The 13,124-nt window shown below is 35.3% G+C and overlaps 1 protein-coding gene across 3 annotated transcripts in view; it reads right to left on the minus strand.

Annotated features, from left to right (window-relative positions):
* The window catches only part of Vha100-1 (V-type ATPase subunit a family protein Vha100-1), a 44,108-nt gene that overhangs the window by 13,940 nt on the left and 17,044 nt on the right, over positions 1-13,124 (minus strand). For 2 of the 3 annotated variants that reach the window (XM_071588629.1, XM_071588631.1), the window contains exons 5-8: positions 7,557-7,683; positions 4,233-4,409; positions 2,899-3,111; positions 1,465-1,615 (exon numbers count right to left, since the gene is read on the minus strand). In XM_071588629.1, the coding sequence (XP_071444730.1) occupies positions 1,465-1,615; positions 2,899-3,111; positions 4,233-4,409; positions 7,557-7,683 (668 nt within the window). Of the gene's footprint in view, positions 1-1,464; positions 1,616-2,898; positions 3,112-4,232; positions 4,410-7,556; positions 7,684-9,740; positions 9,839-13,124 lie in introns of all 3 variants that reach the window. The other variant, XM_071588630.1, reaches the window with a different exon arrangement.

Consider the following 13,124-nt stretch of genomic DNA (forward strand, 5'->3'; position numbering starts at 1 on the left):
TTCATTTCTGATTTCTAGGTTGTTGGATGTTTTCCTCAATGCTTCCGCACTTCCTCCGGCCAAGTTCAACAAATGACCTTACAATCTCGAATATTTAGACAGATGAATGCTCAATTTGCGACAGAAAAAAAGCAAAATAGTTCATACACTGCAAAATAGAACATACTAAAATATACATGGTAGACACGATACAGTTAATCTCGAGAATCAAATACCCATATTTCCAGTGGCTTAGATTTTATCCTGGGGCCTTGATCATTTGTGGTTTCTATGATCTAGATTTTTAAATTCACAGCATTATCAAACATCACACTGTGAATAAAATTAAAAGTTTAAATTGCATATTACATTTAAAATGCCTAAATTAATGATAAAAGTTTCAATGCAGCATAAATTCCAATGCACCAGTTGCAAATATTTTAGCTTTTACAGGTGGTTCAGTCATTTTTATTTACACTGCAAACTTAAACATTGTGAGAAGGTTATTAATCGTGTTTTATAGACTATTTAATCTGTTGCTACCCCAGATATTTTCAAGTATTCAGTGAACAGAATTCAAAGTCAAAATCTTAATATTATTCCAGCCTATCAGTCGCATACTTCAAAACTGAACCAATCAAAAAAGTTTCAGATCCTGCTAATAAAAAAAATGTTTACAATCCAATGAATTGTGGTTGAAATCTAAATACAAAAATTATGATTATCCCATCATCCTGAAGATGCTGTTTGGAACACCAGCAAAAACGTTTTTAACAACGTCAGCATATGCCATTAGACCAGAAAAATGGACAGGAACTCTACTGAACAATGTCATGGAAACCTAAAAAAACAATATTATCCCATGACATTGAAACACCTGGCAAATGTAAATAGTGATGTTCTCCTCCAATGTCATTTCTGGAGAAAGAGATTCGAAACCAATCTTATTAACCAATGGAATTCACAGAATTTCAACGATGGGGTTAAATGTTAGAGCAATGACATTTATCAAGGTGTATACCTAACTTGATATCAACCACCAGAGAAGCTGAGAAATAGAAGGGGTAATATTTCCTGCTTTACATGCATTGCCAAAGAATACAGTCCCAGTGTAAATAGTTTAATACATAATGATACTACTTCCTGAGAGGATGATCACACAATTAACTGGAATCAACAATAAATAAATAAAAAATATCCTCTATAAAATTACGTAATCTTTTGCATTAAATATGAAAGCTTTCCTTTCTAAATTTCATATACAGTGGGACCATGCTTTAAGATAGGTTCACAACAAAATAGATTCCTGTTAGAACTCATGTTCTTTGGTGATACATTTTCCTTGTTATCTTGTACAATCCTCCAGGTGCTGGCCCCAACCCATGTATATAATTATGGTTAACACATTTTGGATACCATTTATGCAAATGTTCAACAAGATAATATTTCAGGGGTACATCAACAATAGTGTAGGCAAGCACTCACTTGGATTTACTTCCCGGTAATTAGAGACTCCATAGGCATCAATAAGGCTTTGGAAAGCATTTGTGAATTTGTTGGTACGGTTATAGGTCGGGGGGTCCTCATATGAGTCCATTCGGTTGAGGATTGGAGGCACAGAGCTGCCACTCCTCTCCTATACACCAAAGAAGAAGTACACAATGAGGAAGCAAATGGAATGATATCATCACAATACAGTAAAATGCAGTTTACAACAAGAAAAGATGGACACTAAGACCTGAATATTTACTAAGTGAATGCAGTAACTAATAATGCACTGCAGTTACTAGTTCAGGCATCAAAATTAACTATCTGAACTGCTGAATCTGAACAAGAAACTTTACACCAATGAAAGTTTTCTTGAAGCTGGATTAGTCATTCATGAAATGAAAAGTTATTAGCAAAGATAATATAATTCTTATTGCACAAGGAATGGATTCTTTCAAGCGCTAAGTAACATCATTACCCTTAATGGCCAGACCCCTTAATCTTTCTTTGCCAGCAACAATCTTCATGCTGACAGAGAGCAAGAGACCCTCTAAGACCACACTAATGTCAGATCAACTATAGTTATAATCCCATGGCAAAAATTCCTCTAAAGACATTCCCTTGTTCATTTGGGTCTCTGAAATTTTCTGATTCGCTACTGATGGAAAAATTCTAAATATGGTACCTTGGTAATGATTTTTGCTAATGCACAGAAGGCAGGTAAAGAAGCCTCAACAGCAAAACCTGTTGTGATGGGGCTAAGAACATAAGTGAGATTCCTTATTTTCTAAGGAAAGTTGCATGCCTATAGCTAACCATTTCTTAGAGTGGGAGGTTCCATTTTTGGAGAACAGATGTTCCTTATCATAAGCCATGATAATTTAGAATGTAGAGGCTTAAATCAAAAACAAACCCTGAACATTCATTCATTTAGACTGAGGTGACCTCAATGCAGCAACTCTGGCTCCTAAAAAAGGTTTCTCTCGTTTATATCTTTTGGGATTATTTTTAATTAATAAATAAACATTGAATTTACATTTTTCACAAACTTTAGACACCAGATGGCAATATCAATTGAAATATCATGCAACATTCCCAACATTCAAGTTGAATTAACAGAAATTTAACTATTGGATGAAATGTTGGAGCAATGGCATTTATCAAGGGGTATGCCTAACTTGTAATTAACCACCAGAGGAGCTGAGAAATAGGGGGGGTAATATATCCTGCTTTAAAATGCATTGCCAAAGATTACATGTCATCAACATGAACAGCCTCCCTTTTTATTCATTCCCCTCTTTCAGGTCATACCACAAATAATTATGAAGGCTAAGAACTATGTACATAGCAAGGCGAAGTAAATTATACAGTTATTTATCCATATACCTAAATATTATCCTATCAACCTCCAGTATTCTTATCACCACTCACCGTTCCCCTCCTCAGCGCTAATTGGATTGTCTCAAGGTCAAGTACTGGCACCCAGCACTCGGCAATGAGGCACTTTTGGGTCACATCTAAATTGAACAGGTTCAACGTGTGGTAGATGGCCTTGATCTTGCGTACTTTCACAAACCAATTCTTTATGTTTTTGGCTGCTGCCACCAGGACACGATGTCGATGGTCCTGTGTCTGGCCAAGGACCTATTTAAACAATATTCAAAATACAGGTGCAAATCAATTCATTAAAAATAGCAAATGAAACAAAAACTAATTTAAGAGCTTAACTATTACACTTTACGAAAAATTAAAAGACCAAAACTTTTATTCAAATGACCATGCAATACCATACTAGAAATTGTGGCTTCATATATAGTATTAGCTATAGAGGCAAAATACTTTTTGACCATTCAGATTTTGGACAAATGAAATTGCAAGCTAATGTCTAATGTAACCTGACCGATTTTACAACAGTTTACTCATCACGAAGATCTCTCTGCATAAACTTATTCCTTGTACATACATATGGAGTATGACAATACATGTCGACAAACTGTAAAGTAACTAGGAAAAAGAGTTCCCTTCTTGGCAAAAATGATTAATATTATGAAATGAAAAGAAGAAAACACTTTCATACGAAGTAAGGACATTCGTTTGTAACCACTTGCAAGTAACATATATTCAGTGAAAGAGCATTGTTTTCCATATTTCCTACCATGCACTCCACTAAAACAAGCTTAAAACCATTTTTTGTACTATCTATTCAGTACAGGACCATAATAACTACATCACACAGCTGGTAAAATGTAAAAACAGTCCAGCAGGAAGAATTCCTTTATGCCCACCCTTCTGAGTTTCATCCCATTCACGGCCAAAACCCAAGATGGCAATAGTAATCCTTCATAGGACAGAATTGATATAACAACAAAAAATAATTTTATGAGTATTGATAGTATATTGGAGACCTAAGTTATCTTTACCTTAAGTAATGATTAAAAACCTTCACTGTCCTATCTGCCTCAGTAAGTGATAAGATTAGTTCATAGGATGCTGGACATTACCTTTTAGAATTTTAAATAATAGTAATAATCTTGCAAGGTCAATTATTGGAATAGTTGGCATAATTATACTTAGGAACTTATCCTACAAGCTCCCGACAAAAAAATGGTGTTCCAGTGCAACATTTCAACATACCATTCTTTCATAATGGTATTTGGAATTAGCAAAAGAGGAATTGGGAGTATGGGAGGAGCAGAGGTTGGAACAGAGATTTATTCCGGGAGGAAAGTGGGAGTGGGCAAGAAGGGAGTGTATTCAGAACTCACAGTGTTGAGATCCTCAATGCGTGTCATCACACCCATTGCCATCTCTCGTCGATCAGCAGGGGCCTCAGGGCAAGGATAGAGAGTAGCACGGAAGCCTTCACAAATCTTCTTGACACGTGTTTTCAGCTGATCTCCTTGGAAGAAGATTATAAACACGGACTTCGACACTTGATCTCCCTGTGAAATGAAGAATGATATGAATAAAAAAAAATGAAGTCAATAATATTTCACAGTCAACACAATCTTTACTTTTTTTAACACACTGGTTCCAACATTCCCAACACCACTCACAAGTGTAATCCCCAATCCCAGTCTTTTTCAATCAGTAACTGATGATTTTTTTATCTTCTTCAAATGGGTTGAAATTTCAGATGAAGACTTCTTACAAAACAAGACCAACAATCCCCAACCAACTTTCCACTATCCTTTATTAGCGCACAAACGGTTTCAACGCTCAAGCGTCATCATTAGGTACAACTAGTACCTAATGTTACAACTAGTACCTAAGTTACTTTGTATTCTTAATTTCACCAACAATCCCCTTTTAATTGGAAAATCATAGTTGTGTTCATTACGCACATTGTAAAATTCTCATGGTGGATTTAGTGGCTGGGTCAAACATTCAGGAAATACGATGGGATTACTCTTATTAACACAAATGCTGAAATATGATGGTTATTTCTTAAAATGGGAATCAAGAGCAAAAGTTGAAAACGTTTAAGAGCTTCTTGCCCTAAATATGAATTCCAGGTGAGATTGGGGAAGAAAATTAAAAAAACACTAGACTCATTCTGATGATGACAGAAGGAAGCCAAAAAGTGATAACCCAGCAATGGGGGTTGCTTGATGAAGATACAAATATGCAGACTAAACTACTACTTCCACCACCCCAATTTTACAGAAATTTTCAGGATTTGTAGATTAATATGTGTAACCCACAAAAATATGAGACAACACATGCACTCAGTTTGATTCAAAAATGTCTTCCCTTAATTGCCAGTATATAGAGGTACTCTTTGAAAGATCTAGGATCATTACACCATATATACTTTCACGAATTGTATCAGACTGCAACATATACCTAGAAGTTTGCTCATTTTTATCCTGCAGAGTATTATTTGTCGGTTAAGGGTCTGAAAAAGTATGATTACCCATGGGGTTAGATAATGATTAATTATTATTATTATTAAGTAATCTACTGGTTAAGGTAGGTTTTTGGATGGACACAGTTACTAATTAAATATTTTGTGACTCCTAGCAAAACACAACATCCTACTCTACATCAGGTCCCTCTTCATCTCTGAGTACTTTCTTCCTCCCTTCATCCCGTCCAACATCCCTATCCTGTTCCTTCCCTTTCCTTGTTTGCCTAACATTCTCCCCTCAATTACAGTCTTCAACATCCCGCTGCCGGTCAATACCCCCTTCATCCACTTTTCCTGCCTCCATAGAGATTCTCCCAACAAACCCCTCTCTTCGCCCACCATATCAAGTACTTTCTCATTTGTTTTCTTCTCGGTCCATTTCACCTTCTCCATTCTTCTCCACACCCACATTTCAAAAGCCTCCAGTCTACGTCTATCCTCCTGCTTCAATGACCACATTTCCGCGCCGTACATAGCTACACTCCATATCAAGGTTTTTACGAGTCTTTTCTTAACATCCTTACTCAACGTCCCTGTCATCAACTCACTCCTTCTTGTGAAAGCCTCTTTGCCTAGTGCAATTCTTCTCCTTACGTCCTTACTACTTTGACCGTGTTGGTCCAAAACACTTTCGAGATATGTAAACTGTTCTACCTGCTCTAGTTTTTGCCCTCCTATTTTAATGTTTAGTGTAAGCCGTTTTCTTTCTAGAGAATCGTAAAACCTTTGTTTTATTAATATTGATCCTCATCCCATACCTGTCGCACTGAATTTCCAATAATAATTAAATTTCAATCAAAATCAATTTAGTTTAAATAAAATTTGTAAATATTTTCTCTGAGTGTCACAAGTAAACAAAAAGAAATGAAAAACTAAAATTATGAATTCTCTAAATCTATTTTTCAAAACCACTATTATAATTCATCAGTAGTTTTAGAATGTTTTTTTCTTGGTCATTAACCAATAGAAACAAATTTGTCATATTATTTATAAAATATTTAAATCCTTATATTTTATAAATGATCAAACCAATAACTGGGTGATTTCAGTATCTGGTTAACATAGATACTGCTAGAATTCACAATCAAATCAGACATGTGGATCCAGAAAAAGAACATTCACTTTTATTTGGCACTGTAAAATGAAATCAAACCTAAGGGGATTCCAAAAGCAAAAAAATAGGACACAGGTGTGCATCTAATGATTTCACAAAATTAATTGAATGATGGAAATTCTTCGCCTTTAAATTTGTCCAGAATGGTTTGAGGGAGAGACAATAACTTGAAAACTTACACATGAAAACAAGAAAAATGAAATACACAAATTATGCAAAATCTAAATTTAATAAAGAGATGAAAAACCCTCTCCAGAAATAATTTACTTTAATCCTTCCACAGAAAATATTACTTTCAACTACAGTAAGGCACCAACTATCCATGGCAATTGAAAATTATTGATAATTAAATAGGAGTTCTAGTGTATCTATATATGCTCTGGGATGTTATGATCAAATTTCAAAGACAACAGTTACCATATTTTTTTGGTCATTAAACACTCCGTTGAATACCAAAACATCATTACACAGACTAGGTAAGGGCAGGATAAAAGAAGACTGAACATTGCCAAAAATGTGGGGCAGAATTTAAAAGATCAAATGCACAGATTGAGTGATGAACTGGTATTCCTGCACAGTGAACATAAAAGACACCTATGGAAAACAGCAAGAAGTGATACACTCAATGTGCACTGGTTGAAAAAAAAACAGTTGATGGAAAATTGAACAATAATTGTGCCATGAGGTACCAGATGAAGTACATAAAGCAATCAGTTACCGATGGAAGATGAAGAGATGATAAACCCTAATTTCTCATACACCAACTCTTCTAGGCTAAGACCTCTACACCTAAATCTCCCTGAAGATAAGCCATCATGTTGCCTAGGATATTGATATTCAAGTGTTATCTCCCTTTTACCTTACAGCACTATGAACTCTTAACCATTTGGTAAGAGAGACCTTTCGCTCATGCACCACTCTCTCATAAAGCCCACGTGTCAGGGATGATGGGTGTTCCAGAATGGCACATACCTGTACATGCCAACAACCAACTTCCCTGGCACAGCATTCTATGAGCATGTGCTTACTAGAGGACACCCAATCTACAATATGTACAATTCTTACCGTTGCGGGATCTTCCAGAGGAGTCTCGATCTCAGCCTGGCGAAGAAACACGTTACCCCGGCAGGCCCGCCACAGCATTCTCTCGAAAGCAGGGATGCGCTCTCTCAGGATCACCCCAGCCACAAAGCTGCATGCCAAAGTGGGGATTAGAGAGGACAGCACATCGTTAACAAGTGAACTTGAGTACCACATAAGAGAAGATAAATGAGGTATCTTTGCCGTCGGACGCGCAATAAGTGGTGGCCAGGAAAGCCACATAAGCCATTCATCAAGATTTCCAAAGGCTATCACTGTAGTGCACCAAGTACAATGCATCCATGCAAGATGTGAATTCTGAATGGGGTGCAGCCCAATTCTTACTAAATGCTCGTTTATACAGTACAAACAATAATTCAAGCACCACACTCCCTTTCCCAATAACTGTCCCCTTCATCAACTGCAACGTGGATGAAAGCAAGTAAGAGGAAGAGGCTGAAACAATATTTCAAGCAATAGCCTTCTCCCCAAACCCCCCTCCTCGCAAGTAGAATCGGGGATAAAAGTCAATGAGAGCCTCTATGTCCCTTCAAAAGGAGATATACATATGAAACAACTCCTGCACATAAAACATGCTCTGGAGATAGGGTTACCATTTTGGTGATGGGATCAATGCAACCAACTTTTACACAGTTTCCACAAGGCACTCATTATTTTTAATTGTTTTTCAGAAGCAAGAAGTTTTTTAGTGAACATGCTAAGAGAGCATATACATAAAAATAAATGTGTAACCTACGTACCATTGACACCCACATAATTAGTGCACTTTAAGACATGGCACATGGATTACATCCTCAAATTCCAAGAGGTCTTCAGTTCACTCATACTGTTGTCTTCACAGTTACAAATTTTGAGGACAAAATACAACAATAACTTTAGGAGTGTCTATATACAGTAAGGCAGCATGTATTGCCAATAAATGTCCAGATGATAAAATAAGCACCATTGCCACCATTTAAGTGCATTAGATGTGGATATTAACAGTATGTATAATTATATTAGCTAAAAATAAAAATGCATACTAATCTATAATTTTCTAATCATAATTGAAAAAAATATCCACAATACAACAAAATTAATTCTATGATAAAAATGAGTGTTGAATCATCATTAGAAATTCTAATGTAACTGTTAATGAATAAATTTTTACTAAGCCATTAGATGGTTCAATCTTTTTTAATCATTTAAATGATTCAATTAAGCAAAGGCAAAAACACTAGTACATTCTACAATATGGCATTCTAAACATAATGTAATAAGAAGTACCTATGCACTGATATGAGGAAGTATCCCTAGGATGGATAGTGCAAAAATTACAACATCTGCATATTGGAAAACTAATAATGCATTAGAGAGGAATACTTAAAATGGCCAAACAGCTACAGAGTTAGATAAATTTAAAGCATCATTAACTTTTTATCTAAACTTTTTCTCAGTAATTAAAACTGAACTATACAGCAAAATAACTAGTCAACTGCATTCAAATACATATTGTTCTAATGAATGAAAGATGAAATATAGTTACTTAATCAATTCAATGTGAAATTAATTAACACAACATGAAAAGCAGCCAAATTCTAGGCATACATATGCAAGTCATAGCTGCCACAGGCCTTAATAAAGCACCTCGATTTTTCACGAGGGAAGCCACAAACTTAGCCAAATGTGAGGAATTCTGCACGGCATATACCCTGGCTACACTCTGAATAATTTACACCCATAATTAACCTAATCTAGTCAAAAAACTCATTATGTGAACTCCTTCCTGCCATGATGCAAGACCATCAAATTTCAGATATTACCACCTGACCTGCTCCTTGGCTTTTGCTTGTCCACAAGGATGATGAGTATGTGAGGAAAGGAATGGCAGGGCACCAGCCAGCAGCGCAAGTGACAATGCCTCAAAATTAATAAACAGCCAAAGGCTAACGCATCTAATTTTAACACCTGCACAAAGCCATGACAACGTTTCCCTCGAAAGGAATACTTGACCCAAAAACCTGAGTAGGCTGGAGCATTCGTAATAGCCATACATAATTAATGTGAATACATGAGTGAGCATATGCATGGAAGAAGAAAGGAGAGACCAGCTCTCCTTAGTGGGTGGGGGGGTGCTTGCTCTCTTGCGCATTTGTGCATCGTACATACCCAAGCTGCACGGGGCCAGCAGTCGTCTGCCGAACCATTGCATCCTCGCTGATGAGCGCCCTCGTCATTGACTCAGTGGGGTTCACACCCCCCTCGTGCTAATGGCAAACCACACACAAATGGAGACCACACATTAGAACACTAACACTCGTTGATAGTTTTAAGAAGTAAATTAAACCTTGAAACCAAAAAAACATGAACAGGGCCACAGCTTCACAAGGAAAACCTCTCTCCAGAGTGGGGGTCAATGAAACAAGAGAGTCCTTAAATGTAGAATCTACAGACAATATGTATGATTTTTATAATAGTAATTTAACATTCCTCAGGGCAATTTAATAGAAATACAGATACATCACAAAAAAGGGCCCAATTCTATCACATAAAAAAGTAGATCTCTAAAAGAACTTTCAATTGTTGGATTATGGACAGGAAAGTTCAAGGAAATAAAACAATAGCCCTGGGTAACTACAAATGCTGCTCATCTTGAAGAACTATACCAAAAAATGTACTTAACTCCTTGAATATATGTATTATATACTCACATTAATGACTAACATTTTCTTGGTAGTTCATGTATCTATCAGTGAAACATGAATGTAGACAAAGTCTATTACAAAAAAATTAAGTGAAACAAGTAAAAAAACCAGCAGGATAAATGAAAGAATATTTTTAAAAATATAATAAAGATAGAGAGACTTTAAATTTACTGCATCAACCACAAATTAGGAAGAAGGATTGTACATCACAACAAATAATTTTGATTCCCCAACTCTCTTGCCCATTGTACTTCTTTCATATTTTCGATGTAATTCCTTCCTCAGCTTAACCTATGGGTTCAGAGGAATTACCTTTGAATTAAAACCCTAAAAATACTCCTTGCTAAACCAGGTTAAATAGTTAAATACGTGAATGTTCACATTGGATACATAGACCAAACAACTATTAGCAAACCTTCTGCAGCTTTTTGATCAATGACTATTAGCTAAATGCATGAAAAATTCCATTATTTGAAATCAACACCTATGATTTTACAACACTAATTAGTTGTGTGTTCAATGTGTTTTCCCTCGGTGGTACAAAAACATCTTTTTCATTTACAAAAAAACTACATTGTGCTTCAAATAACTAAATATTTCAACAAAACTTTTATGAGGAAGTTGAAGGTTGTTGACCAGAGTCCTGAAAATATCAAGGCATTGTCAAAAAATCTGAATATCACAATTGCTATTTGAGTGATAACATTTACCTCCATCTAAAATTTTCATAATGATCATTATGTCATCCCATGTATAATTGTTCTCCAAGTATTTTGGTACACATTCTTGTATACTTCAAGCAATGGGTTTGTGTTTTGCCAAGACTGTAATACTGTCTGTTAAAAATGCATGTATCAAAAGTGATCATGGCGAAAAATGTTAATTTACATTTCATTATGATGATTAAATTACTGCAAAATGAATCTGAGATTTAATTATCACACAGACAGAAAAGGTGCTTTCTCTGTACAAAAGAAACAGAGATTCAGTGAAATGTTCCTTTTAAGTATTAATATTAATTACAGTGAACACCTTAGAACTTGAAGATAATAATGAACTTTACATCTTGACCATATTTCTTACACACATGTTAACATCTATTGGATTATCCACTTCTTCATTTGATAGATGAACAAATAGACACAGCCCTCCAGATACACCAATGCACATTTCATGATCACGGAAACACTTCTTGGATATGATCTTCAGGGAACAAGATATGGTCCATACACGGCTCTCAACAAGGAATTGCAATCCTTGGGAGTTACAGGATTTCTTTGGGCTCAAGGAGGTCAGTTGAAAAAAAATTAGAAAAAAAACTTCCCAGAGAATTGAAAGTTGACCGAAGGGTGCGTGAAATGGAATGGTTCTCTCCACCTTAGTTCAATCTTTATGCACACTCCTTTTCTGCCTCAGGGGACAAATGGTCCCTTTAGTCAAAAGCCTCCTCCTCAGCCATCTTCTACCATAACAACCAATACAATCACAAGCACCACTCTTTGCAACAGCTTCCGTAGTCATTGATACTACGGTAAACCACTGGCAAAGATTAACCATCAGATTTTCCTGATTTACAACATACCAAAATACAAGTACTACAACTGCAGTCACAATCACATAGTTACCAAAAATCACAAAAATATGATCATGAGAGCTCTTAATTTTAATTAAAATACAATACCAATTGATAAAATAAAATGATTTGACAATTACTACTGCCTATTTATTCCACGTAATATATGTACATTTATTAATTGTGGTACATCATACATTAAAATATAATCCTCGAGAGGTAAAAGAGTCTTCTGTTACCTAATCTACTAGGTATCCATTAATATTCTCCAGCATTTTTGCGTCCATGGAGCCAATTATGATACAACCATTTCACATTAATTCCAAAGGATGAGGATCACGATCAAATACAAGTTTAACCAATTCAAATTAAAAATCTCTTTTTCTTCTTTCTAAATGATAATTTTTGGCATTGTGGATCAACGATACACAATTTGTTCAATTGAATATTTTTTCTTCATTAAAGACAAGGGTGCAGTACAATTCTTTGGATTTTAAAGAAAACAGAGGAATACAAAGAACTTTGAATCCCAATAGGTTTCATGTATTTCGCTGAATTCAGCAACTAGTACTAACTTAATTCCCCATTCATTTTTTCCCCAGCTCTTAAGTTCTTATATGGCTCTTCATGGTCCCTTGTCCAATGATAAGTTCAACACACACATTCCTAAATTAAAGTTTTTGTAATATCTTGGAAGATAACATATTATAAGTTGATGATCACTGACAAGATGACTGATACTGACTGATAAGATGAATGATCACTGACATGAAAAATCTCCAAAGGAATTTTACTGGAAATTATGTAATTACAGGAGAAGTTAGAAATAGGACAGACCAGATTTAGGATCAGAATCAACAATCATTAATCAGAGATTACAAGATGACTATGATTCCATATTTGGTCATGTGACCACCTTGAGGACTTTTGAGATTTCTTAATGACAATTCAATTTATTTAATTCATTTATTAGATGACAACAAACAAATAACCAGCCCAGCCAAAAAAGCTATCTGCTAGCATATTTAAGTTGGGTTTTAGAATAAATTTTCTCTTTAACAAGTGTTTATCTATGACTATGAAATTTCTGTCTCAAACAGGGATTATATTTTAATTGTTTATTGTATTTACGCGAGTTTATCATAAGAATGAACATTCCTTCTTATGTATAACCTTTCTTCTCAGTTTTATGCCAAGAAATAGAATACATTCATTTTAGCATTGGTTATATAAGTAAAACTTGCATCTAAGTCCAAATATTGCATCATGCTAATA

Source organism: Hetaerina americana, unplaced genomic scaffold (assembly GCF_022747635.1).
Source record: "Hetaerina americana unplaced genomic scaffold, ioHetAmer1.1.p SCAF_3, whole genome shotgun sequence".
NCBI lineage: Eukaryota > Metazoa > Arthropoda > Insecta > Odonata > Calopterygidae > Hetaerina > Hetaerina americana.